Genomic DNA, 17500 nt, shown 5'->3' with positions numbered 1-17500 from the left:
TCCATTAAATATCCATCTTAACAAGCACTTTAGAGTATTATTGAGTCTTAAAATCAAATTTTTCTAAAAACCAAGCGAAAAATCTCTCTCTCCGCAGCATACTATCCAATAAAACAGAAGATAAATATAAAAAAAAATGGAAAAGACTTAAATGTAAATGTTTACACTGTGCCGGTGGTTTGCACTGTGAGTACAGTCTGCCATAAAATATGCTTTGTGTACATACAGTTTATGTATAGATCGATGTGTTTGTACGTCTGTCTGTGTGTGTGTGTATTTGAGTTGTAAACAATGTTGAATGGATGCAGCGTGCAGACACACATACTTACACACACACACACTAATACACACACATACACACAGTGAGGCCAGCAGGCGTGGATGTGAGCCCCATGCTAAAGGAGTCGTGTGTATAAATTTGCCTAAGTGTTTGGCCCAGGTCTGTGGCTGTGTGTGTAATCGATGTGCCAGCAGTAATAAATCAGCCCGGGACAGACCTGACGCCTGTAGAGCTTCATCTGATGGGGCAGGTGGGCTTCAGGATGGCTCTGACAGACACACACACACACACACACACACAAATCAAGGCCTGAACATGATTTTTGGATCAGATAACATGCTGATAAGAGGAAAATGAACAATATCCGATATATCTGACAATAAAATGTTTTAGTTTTAATAATTTTTTTAGTTTCTGATTATCTGAAGTGGAGGCATTGCCTTGGATAAAATTCCACAAATTTGGCTCTTATCCATATAAAATAAGTCATCTTCATTTTGCTCAAATACTTGATTAACGTTCTATCACCAATTTGATATTATCCATAAGTGATTGTACCAAAATATATTATTGGTGTACATATAATACATGTTTTTGGTAGAATATGTGCTAGTACCGATATATCTATGATATATATATATATATATATATATCAAGCATTTTAATCATTTCTGTATCCATAAACTCAACCATTTTCTCTTTTGATCTAATTCAGACATTAAAGCCAGACTTAAATAAGAAAACCGGTTTTCACTTCACAGATGTCTTCCTCTTTCTTCTCATGTCTTTGTCCCAGTTCAGTCAAACAGCTCCTGACATCCTTCAGCTCTCAGCTCCACTGGCTGCTGAAGCTACATGGCCACTGAGTGCACCATTTGGTTCCCATTTATTTATAGAGTTACAAAACAGAGAACAGAGGAAGAGAGAGACGATGATTTCACTTGTTTCCAACGCAAATCAACCTGTTTGAAGAATTGTCTTGAATCAAGTAACATTATCTACATATATACTGTATGTGTATACCAGTGATTCTCAACCCTTTTCATATCAAGGACCCTTCATTTAGTACCCATTAGAGCCACGGACCCCGGATTTTGTCTCTCGGTCCCAAATCTGAGAATATTTTTATTGTTAGATATGATTTTGTCCAGAATTCCATGACTCTCTGTATTGTAGGTAGAGAGATAATAGAGAAACTATGACCAAAACAGTCATTCTTCCACATTCTCTAATTGTGTTAACTTCTTGTAAATGAAATAATGGTGAATTTTAACATTTCATTAATTTGCTGAGGATCCCCTGGAATCCCCTCAAGGACCCCTGGTGGTCCCCGGACCCCACGTTGAGAACCACTGCTGTATACTATCTTATATCTACTATCTTATAGATACTAGTGGATGCTAGTGGAGTACCTTGTTTCATGATACTGTCACTTACTGCAAGAAAATTCCTGAAACGGGTGAAACCGCATTGGAAAGAATTAAAATCACCTCACCCCATTTGTAAGATTTTTTACTTGTTTTAAGAAAAAATACGACGATAGATTAAATGATGGTTATTTTTCACAGAGAGAGATTGAGCTCATGAAGAGATTATACTCATTATTCTGTAATGATTAGTTTAATATAATTTGTTTGTGTGTGTGTGTGTGTACATGCATACATGTGTGCTTATGCATGCATGGTGACATGGTTTGACATGGTAGGAGTGTGTGTGGGCAGCTCCTTAGGCGTGGTGAAGTCAACAAGGCCTGTGAGAGTGTGTGTGTGTGTGTGAAATGCATTTGCCTGTATGTGTGTGTACTGTATGTTCGCGCTTAATGTGTGTGTGTGTGTGTGGCTGAGATGCAAACAGTGGCTGCATTGTCCTGATGGGACAGACAACAGCACAGTCATCTGGGCCACTGTAATCATGGCTGGGCTGGAGATGAAAGACACTATTGACCAGAAGTGAAGTGTCAGAGAGAGAGAGAGCAAGAGAGAGAGAGAGAGAGAGAGAGAGAGAGAGAGAGAGGCAGAAAGAAAGAGAGAGAGAGAGGCAGAAAGAGGAAAGTAATGAAAGGGGAGGAACGAAAAGCAGAAAAAAAGCAGAATTGAGGGCCGAGAATAGTTTGCTGACCAAACTCCATTACGAAACAAGCCTTTGCTTTGTCCTCTGTATTTAGCAGAGCATAAAACAATGTACTAATGAAAAAGACAGTGTTGTGTGTGTGTGGATGAAAAGACAATGCAGAGGGTGACACTTGGTGCAGTATTGGGTGCATTGGAAAAGAGTCAGGAAAGTGTAGTTTCAATACACGATAGATAACTGTTTGGATTTGGGAAAGTTTGAAGGACTTCATTACCTCATTAATCCTGTGAGGATTAAAAGGACTAAATGTCTTCTTAGTGTGTGGGGGGGTGAGTCCAGTTTTCTCTGGATGGGAGCGCTTGCTGTACTCAGTGCTGTTTAGGAGACACTTTTGTATTTCAGTCAAGTTTCCATTCGTCCCTTCCCGGGGGCGGAGAATATTTCCCACCATCGACCGTATTCCGACACCAGAATTCCATTTGGACAAAGAGGCTGAATCTACGGCGCCTCAATTAGCGGTGATTGGACACAATTCTCTAATTCTCTAAGTAGTAGTTTTCAATAACCAGTCCAATAGCTTGATTACAGTCATGATGATGATAATGATTATAATGATTATGGTGATGATGGTTGGTCAAGACGTCTCCCTCCCTTTCTTTCTTTCTAGTTCTTTTTCTTATAGCAAGCTCATATGGATCTGACTCTCCCCCTTTCTCTCTCTCTTTCTCTCTCTCTATCCCGTCCTTAATATTGAGCCGGTATGGAGCTGAGTGGCTTTTCCCCTCTTTCTCTCATTCTCTCTCCTGTTCTATCGAGTTGGACCCAGCTCTCCTCCTCTCTCCCCTCTCTTGTATTGAGTTGGTATGGAGAGCAGGGTGGCTGTATTTCTCTGCTCTGTTGCTCTGTAGTAAATATAGTATAGGATTCTTCCCGCAGCCCTGCTTGTAATTTATGGATGTTTACCTGCTATCGCTACGCTGCCCATGGACAACTCACCTTGTGTGTGTGTTTGTGTGTGTCCTTTTTTGTATACGTGTTGTATGTACGCATTTATGTATGTATGTATGTATGCATATATGTGGTTTCACTGTTGCATGTGCTCCCTGTGGGTGTTTGTGTACGTGTATGCAAGTGCATCTGTGTTTTGTGTGTGTGTGTGCGCGCTGTGTCTGCCAGATCCTTTAATACCGCCAGACAATCGATACGCAGAGGAGCAATGTTTGGCCCTGTCTTCTTTTAAAAGATGCACTCCCCAGCGCGGTGCGAGCTAAGAGTTGGGAAGTCAATAAAACATAGCCGATAGTGCCCCAATTTGTTTTTTTTGGACGTAAGCGTTGAGGCCCCGAGTCTGAGTGTGTGGGCGAATATTTAGTGTCTTGTCATTTTGATGCAAACAAATGATGGCTTTTGGTCTTTGAAACGTCTAACCATGACTTTATGAATATATTGACTGTGTTTTCTAGTTGGTAAATGCGTTCGCTAAGATTTTCCATTTCTTTCTGTCTTTCAGGGCTGGTGGAGGAAGAGACTGAGGATAAGGGAATGACATTATAAACGACAAAAGAGGAAAAAAGGAAGAGGAAGTCAATTACTTGGAAACTGTCCTTTTGTCCCGTCCTGTAGGGCGCTGACTGACCCCGCAGAGGAATACACACTCAAACACACACACACACACGCGTGCACACACCTCCCCTCCCCTCACCGCCATGCCCTCCCACCCCAACCCGCCCCTTCTCGTCCTGCCCTTCCTCCTCCTCCTCCTCCTCTCCCTTGCCCTCTCCTCCACCTCCCCTCCTCCCTCGTCCTCCTCCTTCCTCTCCTTCTTCCCGCCGGAAGGAGGCCTCACGCATTTGGTGGTCCATAACAAAACCGGTGAGGTCTACCTGGGCGCCGTCAACTGGATCTACAAGCTCTCCGGCAACCTCACCAAGCTGCGGAGCCACGTTACCGGCCCCGTCACGGACAACCCCCGCTGTTACCCCCCGCCGGGCGTCCAGTCCTGCCCTCACGAGCTGGTGCAGACCTCCAACGTCAATAAACTCCTGCTCCTCGACGCCAGCCACAACCGCTTGATTGCCTGTGGGAGTACGTCCCAGGGAATATGCCAGTTTCTGCGTCTGGACGATCTGTTCAAGCTCGGCGAGCCCCACCACCGTAAAGAGCACTATCTATCCAGCGTTGCCGAGGCGGGCACGATGTCGGGCGTGGTGATCGCCCCGGATCTTTTCGGCGGAGGCGGGAAACTTTTCGTGGGCACGCCCATCGACGGGAAGTCCGAATACTTCCCGACACTGTCCAGCCGCAAGTTGATGTCCAACGAGGAGAACGCCGACATGTTCAGCTTCGTCTACCAGGACGAGTTTGTTTCCTCGCAGCTGAAGATCCCCTCGGACACGCTCTCTAAGTTCCCGGCCTTCGACATCTACTACATCTACGGCTTCAACAGCGAGCAGTTCGTGTATTACCTCACCTTGCAGCTCGATACCCAGCTCACCTCGCCGGACGCGAGCAGCGAACAGTTCTTCACCTCCAAAATCGTCCGCTTGTGCGTGGACGATCCCAAGTTCTACTCTTACGTCGAGTTCCCCATCGGGTGTACCAAGGACGGAGTGGAGTACCGCTTAGTTCAGGACGCTTATTTGGCCCGGCCAGGGACCCGGCTGGCGCGCTCGCTTGGTATTCCAGACCACGAGGAGGTTCTGTTTACTGTATTTGCCCAGGGTCAGAAGAACAGAGCCAAGCCGCCCAGGGAGTCGGCTTTGTGTCTGTTCACACTGAGAAGGATAAAGGAGAAGATTAAAGAGAGGATTCAGTCGTGCTACAGAGGAGAGGGGAAACTCTCCCTGCCCTGGCTGCTCAACAAGGAGCTGGCCTGCATTAACTCGGTAAGGATGGCTTTGTGTGTTTGGGCCAGTAGAGTGTAAAGTCATGATGATGATGATGATGATGATGGTGATGATCAGTAGCTGTTTCCAAGAGCATAAAGACATGATGATGTTAGTCATGATGAAGATAATGATGGTAAGGGTCATGGTGGGTTTGTGTGTCTTTGAGCTGGTAGTTACCAGTAGTTTCCAAAAGTGCGAGTATAAAGTCATTATGGTGATGATAATGGTGGTAGTACCGCTGGGTTTGTGTGTGTGTGTGTGTGTGTGTGTTTCCCCTGCAACTGAAAAGACGGGATGGGCAAATCCACGTCACTATTCATAAACATGGCCATATGTGAATGACTAAAACAAAGTATCAGCCAATAGTTCCTAATAGTTTCCTATAGACTCAGTATGAAGTAATGATAATGATGATTATGGTTTTAATGGGTTTGTGGGGGTGTGCGTATGAGTTTGCCTTCCGTTGAATACGGGTGGACCACCCTGCCTTCAATGAGCTGCATCTTGCCAAAAGCATTTGACTTAGGCTATATTGGTTTTGCTGGTGAGTTTTAGGGCGTGTTCACACCAAGCATGTGTGGAGAACTTGGGTGGCACCAAATAACCTTACCGCTGTTCAACCATTGTTCCATACAGGTTTATGGGTAGACAGAGGTGGATGTTGACATCTGATAGCCAGCAGCTCCTCATGCTTGGAAAGCCTTGGCAACTTAACAAAATGAAGTCTGGACTGATGCTCATATTCAGCTGTTTCTTTATGTGTTCTTAACTGGTACGAACACCAGAGAAGAAGAGCGCAGACAAGTCCATCATGCTTAGCTAAAGTTACAGGGACTGGAATCGAATGACAGGTTACCAAAACTCTGTCCAATACACAAGCTGCTTGTGAGTCATGTGATTTTTGTTTACAAACCCTGGCTCACTTGTAATTGGGCAGTGTGAACCTAAACAAATAGAAACAAACTGTAGGTGTGATCACACCCTTAGTGCCACATGGTCTAAATGCTGTCTCAGTGGCCTTCCAACCCTTCCTCCTATTATGGGAGAATGTGGCAGCATGTACATGTACCATCATATTCTCAAGAGAGAGGGTTATATTTATTCCAGTATGAGTGCAAAAATGTATTAATGCATAGTGTATCCTTATATGATGCAGTATCTACATGCAATATGCTGTCTCAAGGCTGAAAAATCCTTTTTCAACCTATCTATTCTTCTTTATCTCTGTCTCCCCTTTATGACTTAAGTGGTAATAATTAAAATTGATAAGGGAAGCTTTCACCTGGATTCACCTCCTCAGTCTATTTCATTGATAGAGCAGGTGTTGCTGATATTTTGTACACTGTGTGCATCTTAAACTGACATACATTGTTAGGTAAAAGCATAATGTATGTGTTGTGGAATCTATCTAGAACTCTTTTTTTCTCCAGTTCACTTTCTCCTACAAAACGTTTGATGCTAACCTTAACCTTAAACCCTATTGAAAGTGTATGTAGATTTGTACATTATACTTATATGATATCTCATAGTTGCATTGTAGTTATGAATTCATGTGGATGTGAAAATAATCCGAATGAACTAACTGGATTCACCTCTGACTGTCAAGTATCATATTTAAGTAGTGGAAAGAAGAAGAAGGAAGTGGATCTGTTAGACACTGATGAAGGCTTGAGGGTCAAAAACATTTTGTCCATCATAAATTAAATGAAATATTATTGAAGATTCATTCAGTGTAAAGACAGGAGAGGTGCGTCTCTGAGCTCCTATTTGATCAGAATAATTCACACAGTCCACAGGTTATGGACGGCTTGTCTTTCCCTTTCCTCTTAGATGGGCAGACCTAACGGTGTCTGTGTGTGTGTGTGTGTGTGTGTGTGTGTGACATGTGGGTGACTGGAGCAGGTGAAAACACACACACACACACACACACACACACAGCCCCGTATCCCCCTCATGAATAATTCACCTGGTCTCACCTTCTGTTATTCAGTCGGTGCTCCATAACAACCTGCCATAAATCTCTGGACTGCTTTCCACCTCTCTCTCTCTCTCTCTCTCTCTCGTTCCTCCGCTTCTCCCTCCCCAATCTCATCTCCTCTCTTTCTCTTTCACTCTAACCTCATTATTTGCATAACGATGTCTTTCATTTTGCTAACCCCCTTCTCCCTCTGCTCTAGCTCTTCTCTCCCCTTTTCTTGCTCTCTCTCTATCCTTTTCCTTCCCTCCATCCCTCGTTTTTGTTCTCCCCTGAACCTCTCTCTCTCTCTCTCTCTCTCTCTCTCTCTCTCTTTAACCTTTAACCTCCCTCATTTTTAATGCACTCTTACTCTTTCAGCTTCACTTCCTCATAAACTCTCTCTCCTCTTGCTCCTTTCCTCCCATCCCCCTCTCTCTCTCTCTCTGCCCTCCCCTTGACTCTCCGCTGGGTGTTGAAGTACAGAGTGACTCGATGTGTAAAGCCAGCACCCGGATGTGATAGGGAAGAGACAATGAAAGAGAGAACACGACTGATGGAGAAAGAAAGAGAGAGGGAGTGAAAGGAGGAAATGAGAGAAAGCGGGAGAAACAGGACAGAGGACAGGGGGGAGGGACAGCAGAAAGGGAGGAGAGAGTGAAGGACGAGAGAGGGAGAGACGGAAATAAATGGGGAAAGAGCGGAGGAAGAACGAGGGAGTGGAGGAATGAGTAATGGACAGATGTATGTTTTGATAGACTAAAAGTATTAAAACCAAATGCGACTGGCAGGCAGAGTGCTGACATGCAAACAGGCTGACTTATGTGCCTTTCATGTCTCTTTGTGCCTCTGAGCCACTCTTTCAGTTAATCTCTGTCCATCCTCCGTCCTTATGCTGTACATCCATCTCATCCCCTGCTGCTACAGCCATTTTCCATTCTTCCTTTATTGTCTGTCATATTGTTGTCGTTGAAATCTTTGTAGCTTCAATTTTGCCATTTTTGTCATTTCATCGATTTCATTATGGGAAATTATGGATCAGTCTCCATTCGTTTGTTGGTTTGTTGGTTTGTTGGTTTGTTCGTCCATCACATGCGATATGTCAGACACCACTGGTCCAATTTTGACAAGGCTTGGGGGAATGATGCATCTCACCACTGAGTTCTGGCCTTTTCAAAATGAATGCTGATTGGTTCAAGGGGGGTGCCATTTTGGCAAAACTTCAGGGAATGATGCATCTCACTACTGAGCTCTGGCATTCTCAAAATTACACTGATTGGCCCATGAGGGGAACTACAATTACAGGTCAAAACAATAGAAAAGTGATATATTTGTTACTGATTGGCCCAGAGAGGGACTGCAGCTTTTGTAGGGGACGACATTTTTACTGTTGCCTTGTTTGATTTACATTTTAGGTATTTAGCCAGTGCTCTTATCCAGAGTGACTTACAATAAGTGAGCAGATAGGAGTTCAGTCTCTTGGACAAGTACACTTTGACAGGACATATGCCTGTGAACACCGTTTCATTAATGGACAGTCACTGTAACCACTAGGCCACCCTGCCACCCAGTGTTTCTGCTGGTATTGTCCCGTTTATACAGATAATGTTTCATCACCTTTGGTCCAGGCCCACCCACTGACAGTACACTGCAAAATGTCAGAAATGCGCGGCCGCCAGTGGGAAAATCAGCCATGTTTTCTTGCTTAATGAAAACAGTCACTTCCCATTTGGCAGGACACCGACCGTATGTATTTTCATATAACTGAAGCATGTTCAGCATGTTCATCCACCATGGCAAGCTGCGTTCGTTAATTTCATTTCATTCCAAAAGTCACACGGCTCACGCCAGACAATGACAACATGACATCTCTGTCACGGGCGCACTGCGGCTGTGTGAGCCCCAATGCGGCCTTGTAGTGGAAAGTCTATATGCATGTGATTATGCTAATGAGAGTACAGTTACATGATTGTCCTTTATGGCCATCTGCCGTCCCGCTTGTGATCGATCAAGGTCGTGTCACCAGCCCTCCCCACGGGACATCACCGTGATGAATTTATCATCTCTCCTCATACAAGCATGTTCAGCGGCTCCCGGGGCCTGACAGCGAGCTGCTGCACCGGTGTCATGCGGAAACTTTCATTTTGGCTCATTTAAAGAGACAAAGTCAGTCGGTCAGGCGTCAGTCACTTCACTCTGGATGGATTAAACTTCATCGCGGTGATAATGCAACACTTAGAATGATGATTTTTTGCAAATCAGGTCAGTTTATTAAGTGGTATGTAGCCTAATTAATAAAACAAGTAAAAGTTTCACACTACTCCCACATTCACCTTACAATCAGTCCTCATATTCAGAAAGAACTGCCTTTTGACCGCGCCTGTCAACATTTTTTTTTCTTGTTTGTGTATTATTAGAATTACATAGCTGCCAAAAGGTGCGACTTTTGGGTCACAATTCACAAACCTGTCCAAATGGATTTGAAATCATTTGCGAAATGACAAATGCACCACTGCGCTGGACAGATTCTGTACCTGTTTGTATTGCAGTTGAGAACAATGGCTTTGTCAGATGAAGGTATTCAAAACGAAAGTCCAATTTTCCCGTCATGGTTCAGGTAGTATTGGACATCCTTGAAGGCCTCGCGGGTCTCAGCAAACTTGGCATGGTCGAGTTTACTTCAGGACCCTCGGACTCATTTGAACCCATTGGAAAGCGATCGTGCAGTGTCAGAACTGCATAGGGAAATAAGACAGTTTTTTCATGAGGTTTTCACCAGCTGACAGTTATTGGATTACTGTTTTGGTTCGGGAAGGCAGAATGAACATATTGGGGAGAATGGATAGAGGAAGGGGAGTGAATGAAGTGAATGAGAGGGGAGGAATCGGAAGGAGAGAGAGAAAGATGGACAGGCAGACAGATAGAGAGACAGACACAGAGATTGGGACAAAGCTAGTTAAACAAGTGTTCCTTCATTCATACTCCATGGCCTCCTATTCACCTGACATTAACGTGTCTCGTGATCCAGATTCATTTAGCTGGATTACATTTACATCTGACATTAAAATGCATCTCCGGTATACCCGCTGAAATTGGATTTCTCTTTTCCCTCACCAAAACACAGATTGCCACACACATCACTTCCCCTGGTAATAGTTACGTCCTTTAAAATCTGACAGTGAACGCCTCGTCTGACTCGTTCCACGAATATCCCGACAATCCATTCTGAAAAGTATGTTACGAGCTGAGCTGCCTGCTGCCTGTTTGATTTCCTTGTTGGATATGTTTACATAGTTACTGCACTTTATTGTTAATGCGGCCAAATGCATCTCTGCAATTCCCTCCATACAAGTTCTCAGCTGTGTTGCTGCAAAAACACCTTCATAGGTTTTGCTCTAATCGAATACAATCTGATCACCCAGAGGTGTGACCAAGTCAGCTTCGCTCGAGTCCCAAGTCAGTCTCAAGTCTTGAGGCACAAGTCTCAAGTCAAGGGCCAAGTCTAAATGTAGATTAGCAAGTCAAGTCCAAGTCAAGTCCATGTCATTAATGTCAAGTCTCAAGTCTAAATGTAGAACAGCAAGTCAACTCAGAACAAATCAAGATTTTTCAATTTAATATCTTAAAGAAAACTACATATTTAGGACTTTTCAATGCAATATGGTTTTGATATGATAGAAACTTGGTAAGAGCATAATGAGTTTGATTTCTATAATCAGTTTCAGCTTCAATAAATTCAATCATTCCATACAAATTCAGAAAACAGAATTTAAATTCAGTCGTCTGCTGGAACAAATCTCATCACTTTCAATCTAAGTCATTTACACAAACACAAGATCTCAAGTCAAGACTTTAGAAACCTTTTCAAGTCATCAAAGTACAAGTCAGAGTCAAGTCCCAAGTCACCAGAACCCAAGTCAAGTCAAGTCTCAAGTCTTCTCTTCATGCATCAAGTCAAGTCTCAAGCAGTTAATATTGTGACTCGAGTCCAAGTCACATGACTCAAGTCCCCACCTCTGCCCGATATGCATGTGAACACCAGGTGGAGGGGTGTGTGTGTGTGTCTCATCTAGTCAATTTCAACTTGGGTGAACGTTTTCTCCCATAACCCCCCAGCCTGGTGGGTGTGGCCTGTAGTTCATGAGCGGTATCTGTCCCTGTGCATCTGTATGTCCCGGTCATTATCAGTTAGAGGCTCATGTTGGTTTTCTGGGAGTTAATCTGAGTGGTGGGTGACCTTCCCTGGCTGCGGGCCGCTGTCCAGCTCCACAGCTCTGTGAGCAGGCAGACCAGCAACGCTACAGCCCCAGCATGACTAATGAGACGCCCAGACAGAGAGAGGGACGGAGATGCTATCCTCTCTGGGTGTGTGTGTGTGTGTGTGTGTGTGTGTGTGTTTGAGACTCACTTTATCTCTCTTTTTCTCTTTTCTTTCTCTGTATACTTCTCTTTGAATGTTTGTGTGTGTGTGTGTGTGCGCACCTCTTCTTCTGGCCTCCAAAGAAAGAGTGTATATGTGAATGAGTGTGTGTGTGTGGGTGTGTGTGTGTGTGAGAGAGAGAGTGCGCGCCTACCTCTTATCCTTACCTCCAAAGAAAGAGGAACAAAACAATGGCGGAAACAGAGGAAAATGGGCTGATAATAAATAAGAAGAGTGGTGTGTGTTTGTGTGTGTGTGTGTGTGAGTGTGCATTGTCTGCAAAAACACAAGGTGGACGTCAGAGGGAAAATTGCCTGCAATAACAGAGAGCAAGCAAAGAGGATGAAAAGACTCTCTCTCTCTCTCTCCCTCTCTCTCTCTCTCTCTCTCTCTCTCTCTCAGAGCATAATAGCGTTTATTAATATTTATCAGTGTTGATCACTGCTGGCCAGGATTATAGTCTATTTCTGTGGCATTTTGTATTCTCTCTTCAAGGCGGCTGGTGACTCTGCTGTGTGTGTTTGTGTGTGTGTGTGTGTGTGTGTGTGTGTCCACTTCTTCATTCTCTCTTTCTCTCTCTCTCTCTCTATCTCTCCATTGTATCTCCACCCTCATTACCGCTTGCTTGTGCCCCAGTGGATGGATCACCCACATTGCATCACCCACGGGGGCCGCTGGGCGGGCGATACCGAGGCTGTAATGGCTCTAACCTTTACATGCACACTAATATTCCCTTAATATTCAGGATACTCAAGTTATCTGTTCAGGAGCTGGTGCATCTAAACGCCATATCTGGTTTACAGTAACCCAGATAAGCCCTTCTCCCAGCTGTGAGAAACCTGGATAAGGTTTCTGGGATATTCCCATTTTATCTGTGATATTGACTGTTAACATGTTTTACTGCTGTAAAAATTTATCATTAAAGAAATGCGAAAAGTTGGGCTTCCATAGACCAGCGGTTCTCAACGTGGGGTCCGGGGACCACCAGGGGTCCTTGAGGGGGCTCCAGGGGGTCCCCAGCAAATTGATGAATTGTTAAACTTCAGCATTATTTAATTTACAAGAAGTTAACAGATAGAGAATGTAGAAGAATGACTGTTTTGGTCATAGTTTCACTGTTATCTCTCTACCTACAATACAGATGAAGTCATGGAATTCTGGACAAAATCATATCTAACAATAAAAATATTTTCAGATTTGGGTCCAAGAGACAAAATCTCATCAAATGGGAGTCCTACTGTGGCTCTAATGTGGACTAAATTAGGGATCCTTGACATGAAAAAGTGGTGTGATCCACCGTACTCTGCCTTGTTTCAAGGTATTGACACTAGAAAATTCCTGAAACAAGTGCAACTGCACTGGAAACAAGTGCAATTACCTCACCTCATTGGCAAAATTTCCACTTGCTTAATTAAGAAACTGAAGATTTGAAGACTCAGTAAATACATGCAGTGCCAAGGTGAGTTGCCCAGCGGGGAAACGGTTTGATGAGGTGCAGTTTTCTCTCCTGCCTCTTGAGACGCTCTGAGGCGTAACGCAGCAAAACATAATGCACCTCGAGGCGTTTAACCTCAGCTGTAAGATTTCCTCCCTGTGTGTTTGTCTTGTGATGTTTCCTGTTTTCGCCCGTGGCCAAATCACACCGCCATCACACTGTATAGTCGTTAGTCAAACTTTCCCAGATCCAGTTTGGATACAACAGTACGTGTGGCGTCACACTGGCCTTCATTGTTTGCTGCAGCACATGACAAAGTGGATTAAAGGGTGCTATAGGCTTGGATTTAGAGCACATAGCTTGTGGCTGCTATGAGTTTCTAAAGTTTGTTAAGTTTATAAAGTTTCCATTAGTCTGGATTTTACAGTTGAGACTTGAGCTAAAATAATAATAATAAGCCTTAGAGCATCACATTTCAAAATGCCAATCAGAATCATCTTTATCTACCATGTGCAATTTGACCTGGTTAACTGGTGCTGACAAGGAGTGTTAATTCACTAAGCCTAAAGCTAAAGTCCCTGCATCTAATATCATTTGCCACCAAACCTGCTTATAATGTTGAAATTTCAGGGGATAAAATGGACCAATGACTGATGACTCATTACAAAACAGTTCCACCATACAGGATTGACACAGCTGGTGCCGGACAAAACCTAAAAGGACCTCCCATATCGGACAGCCAAGACTCTATGTCTGTATGACAGGAGACTAAACTTAAAAACACGCTACAAGTATACTTTTAAAGCTGCACAAGGCAAGATTTCTATATGAAAAAACACCCGTGGTAGGTTGCACTATGGATGAGTGTCCCATCCCCACTAATTCAGACTACTTATTATTATCACCAGTAATAAGTATTTGTAGTATTTGGGTGTTGGGTATGGTCACTGGGCAAAACTTAAGAGCGAAATATAATCCCTTACATGAAATACAAACCTTCACATACAAGGGGTGTGCAGTTTACTGACCTCACGTTACGGGGATTTCTGGGTAATGAAGTCCTCCAAACTCAAACAGTTACCTCTCGCTGCCATTTGGGGCACACAAACATCCAGCCAGCCAGCCATCCATTCATCCCTTTCTCTCTATTGCTCTCTCTTTCCATCCAGTAGGGAGGCTGCAGGTCAAAGTAATAGTTTCCATAGCCAGTTAACTGGGTCAGAAAGCCAATGACTTCCCTTTTACACAAACCTGTGTTGGTCTTGCTGTTAGTGTCTGGATGCAAATCTCCGCAGCTCACCCGCAAACTGCTGACCTGCACCTTCTAATGAAGTGCGTAATTATTTATTGATGGGCATTTACGCTGTGTGTGTGTGAGTGTAGATAGGTGGCTTTATGACGAACATGAATGCATGCATGTGTGTTTGTACAAACACGCGTGCGCTCATGAATGCGTATGTGTTTGCTTAATAATTCATACGTGTGTGTATGTGTGTGTGAGTGCATGGGTGTATCCTTGTGTGTGTGTGTGTGCGTGTGTGTGTAATCTCTTTAGCAGTCTGTCCCAGCTGTGTTTGTGTTTTCCTGCAAGCTGCTCAGCTGGCGCTCTGAGATGAGATGGAGCTAAAAGACATCAGTCGGCTTCATATTTGTGTGTGTGTGTGGAGCTGGTGATGGCACACACACACACACACACACACACACACACACACACACACAGACAGCAACTGTGAGAACAATCATAATAACATTGAGAAAGTTGAGAGAACAAGAAGCAAAAAATATAAATTTGGATTCAGCTTCAGTCCACAGCATCATCACTTTCCCTCAAATATCTGTAAGAGGTTCAACAATAACAGGCCTGGAACTATTTTAAGCCTCCAGCCATGCAGTTCTTCCCCTCCCAGAGCTTAATTTTGTTGCTCAACAGCATTATTATCCCTTAAAAACTGTCTGGACTCATATTCATGTTGAGAAAGGAGGAGGGATATTTACATAGAAACACATCAGTTTTGTGAGGCCGTAAAAAAAAAAGAAAAAAAAGACCACAGTCATTCATAACTGACTTGCTTTGTGTTTAAAAAAAAAAAAAAAAGAATCCGCAGGAATTTATTTATTTCTTGCAATTTATTCAGCTGGAAAGGTGGAATGTGGAGCGTAGGACAAAGACTTCACAGAGAGGAGCGTGTGTGTGTGTGTGTGTGTGTGCGTGTGCGCATATGTGCCAGTGTGTTTCTGCATGTGTGTATGGGCGTGTGCATGAATGTGTGTAGGCGTTTGTGTATTCGGGTTAATAGCTATATGCCTGAGTGTATGAACTCTCTACACACACTCCTCACACACACACATACACACACACACACACACACACACACACACACACACACACACACATACTTCCACCATGCAGCAGCACAGTATTCCGCAGCAATATTTCCCATGTTTGGGTGAATCCCTGCAGAGGTCTGTAATAATTGGATTATGGCTGTTGGGAAAGGCTTTAGTTCAGATTACACAGATTACAGTCTGCAGCGTTCAGATGGGCAGCGCGGCTTATAAAAGCATCATCTGGCTTGCGTTACATGTGAAGAGCGTGTTGGCGAGCGTGGAGATGTGATGTTTCTCTACATTTGGTAGATGTAGGCCAACTGTTGCAGGGGATAGTTTTACCAATGTAGGTGTTATTACTTGTAAAAGATCTACAATTGCCTAGCTAGAGGCTAAAATATATGAATTTAGATCATTCCTGTGGGGAAATTGGCTAGGATGAAAATAAGAATAGAGCGATCAGAGCATGTCAAACATAACATGAGTTTAGAATTATATATTTCTATCTGGTGGAGTGCAGGTCGGAGATATGGAGCGTCAAAGATTTGACATCCCAGCTGGCAAAACTGAACTTTCTATCTTTTTAAAAAAATTTAACCCCAAAATGTTCTTTTTAACCCCTTGTACACTGACTTTTTCCTGACTTTACCCTTAAATTTTCCCTTAAGTAGCTTCAAAGTTAGAAAAAAAAAAAAATCCTAACTGTACAACAATGTCACATCCATATATCCATATTCACATCCTCGTTCCAACTCTTTCTTGAAGCTCTAGCTGCTTATATTGAATGAAATATTCAAATCAAGACGCCATGTTTTTATGGCTGCACCATTACATCAAATCTAGATGATTGTGCATAATTGTATACACATTTCCCTGTAATTCAGCATGACACATTTGGTGTCTTTGGAAAACTTGTTATCTTGACTAGAATTTAAAATAAAGTTCTGTGGGTTTGAACAAAGCTTGGCCGTGCAACCTGCGTTTGTAATGATGGACCCAGTGCCCCACATGAATATGTGGATAAAGTCAGATAGACCCTTATAAATCTAAGCTCATGATAAAGCAATTGATAATTACAAGCAGCAGAAAAAAAAACCAGTGAAACCAAATGAATGTCCTGCATGCAGAAAGTGCAAAATATACATCGCCGCTCTCGGCAAACGTCCGCTGTGCCAGGACAGCCGCATGCGGGACGAGAGCTGTCCCATATGGAATTAGCTCAGTGGCTAGCTAAGGCTATCTGGGGTAAAGCCAGCTGATGTCCCGCTGTGGCACATTAACCTATATGGCCAAATAACACAAGGCCTAAACTCTGGAAGCATTAGAGCCGAGCCATCTCTCTTCCCGCCGATCCCTCCCTCCCTCCCTCCCTCCCTCCGTCTCTAAGGGATTCCTCCACTTTGTACGTTTTGTTTTTCTACGCAGCTTCATGCGATTATGACCCAGAAAAGTTCCCCCTGGTGGGATTCAGGGATTCAGACTCACAGAAATAAAAACACGTTTAAACGCGCTCCACCTTGTTTTTTTGTTTTTGTTTTTTTTTCTTCTTCTCCACGGAAGGAATTCAGAAGCACAAACGTTAAAGCAGTACGCTCGCATTCGTGATACCACCCCCCCCCCTACCCCCCCCCCCCCCTCATTTTAGTTCTTCGGTTAAAGCAATTATTCCAAAAGAGCGTTTCAAGATGTTTTAAAAATATATCGGGTGTGACAAATGTGTAAGCTGATGAGGCTCCCTGGGTGCCAGCATCCCGGTGCTGAAGGTTCAGACTGTATCGCCAGCAAAGGAAAAGAGGGGAAGATGCACGAAGAAGGAGAAGTTAGACAACTAAGAAACTTTGATTATTGCCAAACTTGGAAGGATTAGTTTGTGTCTTTTATCACTTTTCTACCTTTTCATTTTTATTACATCTATACTTGCTCCTGTTGTGCAGATGCAGATCTTATGACACACTCAGGAAGGTAGAGGAGAGGAAAGAAAAGTGTCAGAAAACAAAGGGAACAAGTCGAAAAGAGAGGAGAGGAGATGTAGGAAGGAAGGGATGAATGTGTGGGAAAAAGGCAGGATTCTATGAAGGAGGGAAGGGAGGAAGGAAGTTAAAGCAAAGAAGGAAGGAAAGGAGAG

The 17500-nt window shown here is 43.5% G+C and overlaps 1 protein-coding gene across 1 annotated transcript in view; it reads left to right on the top strand.

Moving 5' to 3' along the window:
- Window positions 1-4056: 4056 nt before the first annotated feature.
- Window positions 4057-17500, top strand: part of LOC139923166 (plexin-A1-like) — a 207235-nt gene continuing 193791 nt past the window's right edge. The window contains exon 1 of the mRNA XM_071913885.2: window positions 4057-5235. Coding sequence (XP_071769986.1) covers window positions 4057-5235 — 1179 coding nt within the window. The remainder of the gene's footprint in view (window positions 5236-17500) is intronic.

This window comes from Centroberyx gerrardi, chromosome 14 (assembly GCF_048128805.1).
Source record: "Centroberyx gerrardi isolate f3 chromosome 14, fCenGer3.hap1.cur.20231027, whole genome shotgun sequence".
NCBI classification, from domain to species: domain Eukaryota; kingdom Metazoa; phylum Chordata; class Actinopteri; order Beryciformes; family Berycidae; genus Centroberyx; species Centroberyx gerrardi.
Note: the sequence above shows the minus strand (reverse complement) of the source record. Positions and strands in the feature narration are given on the sequence as shown.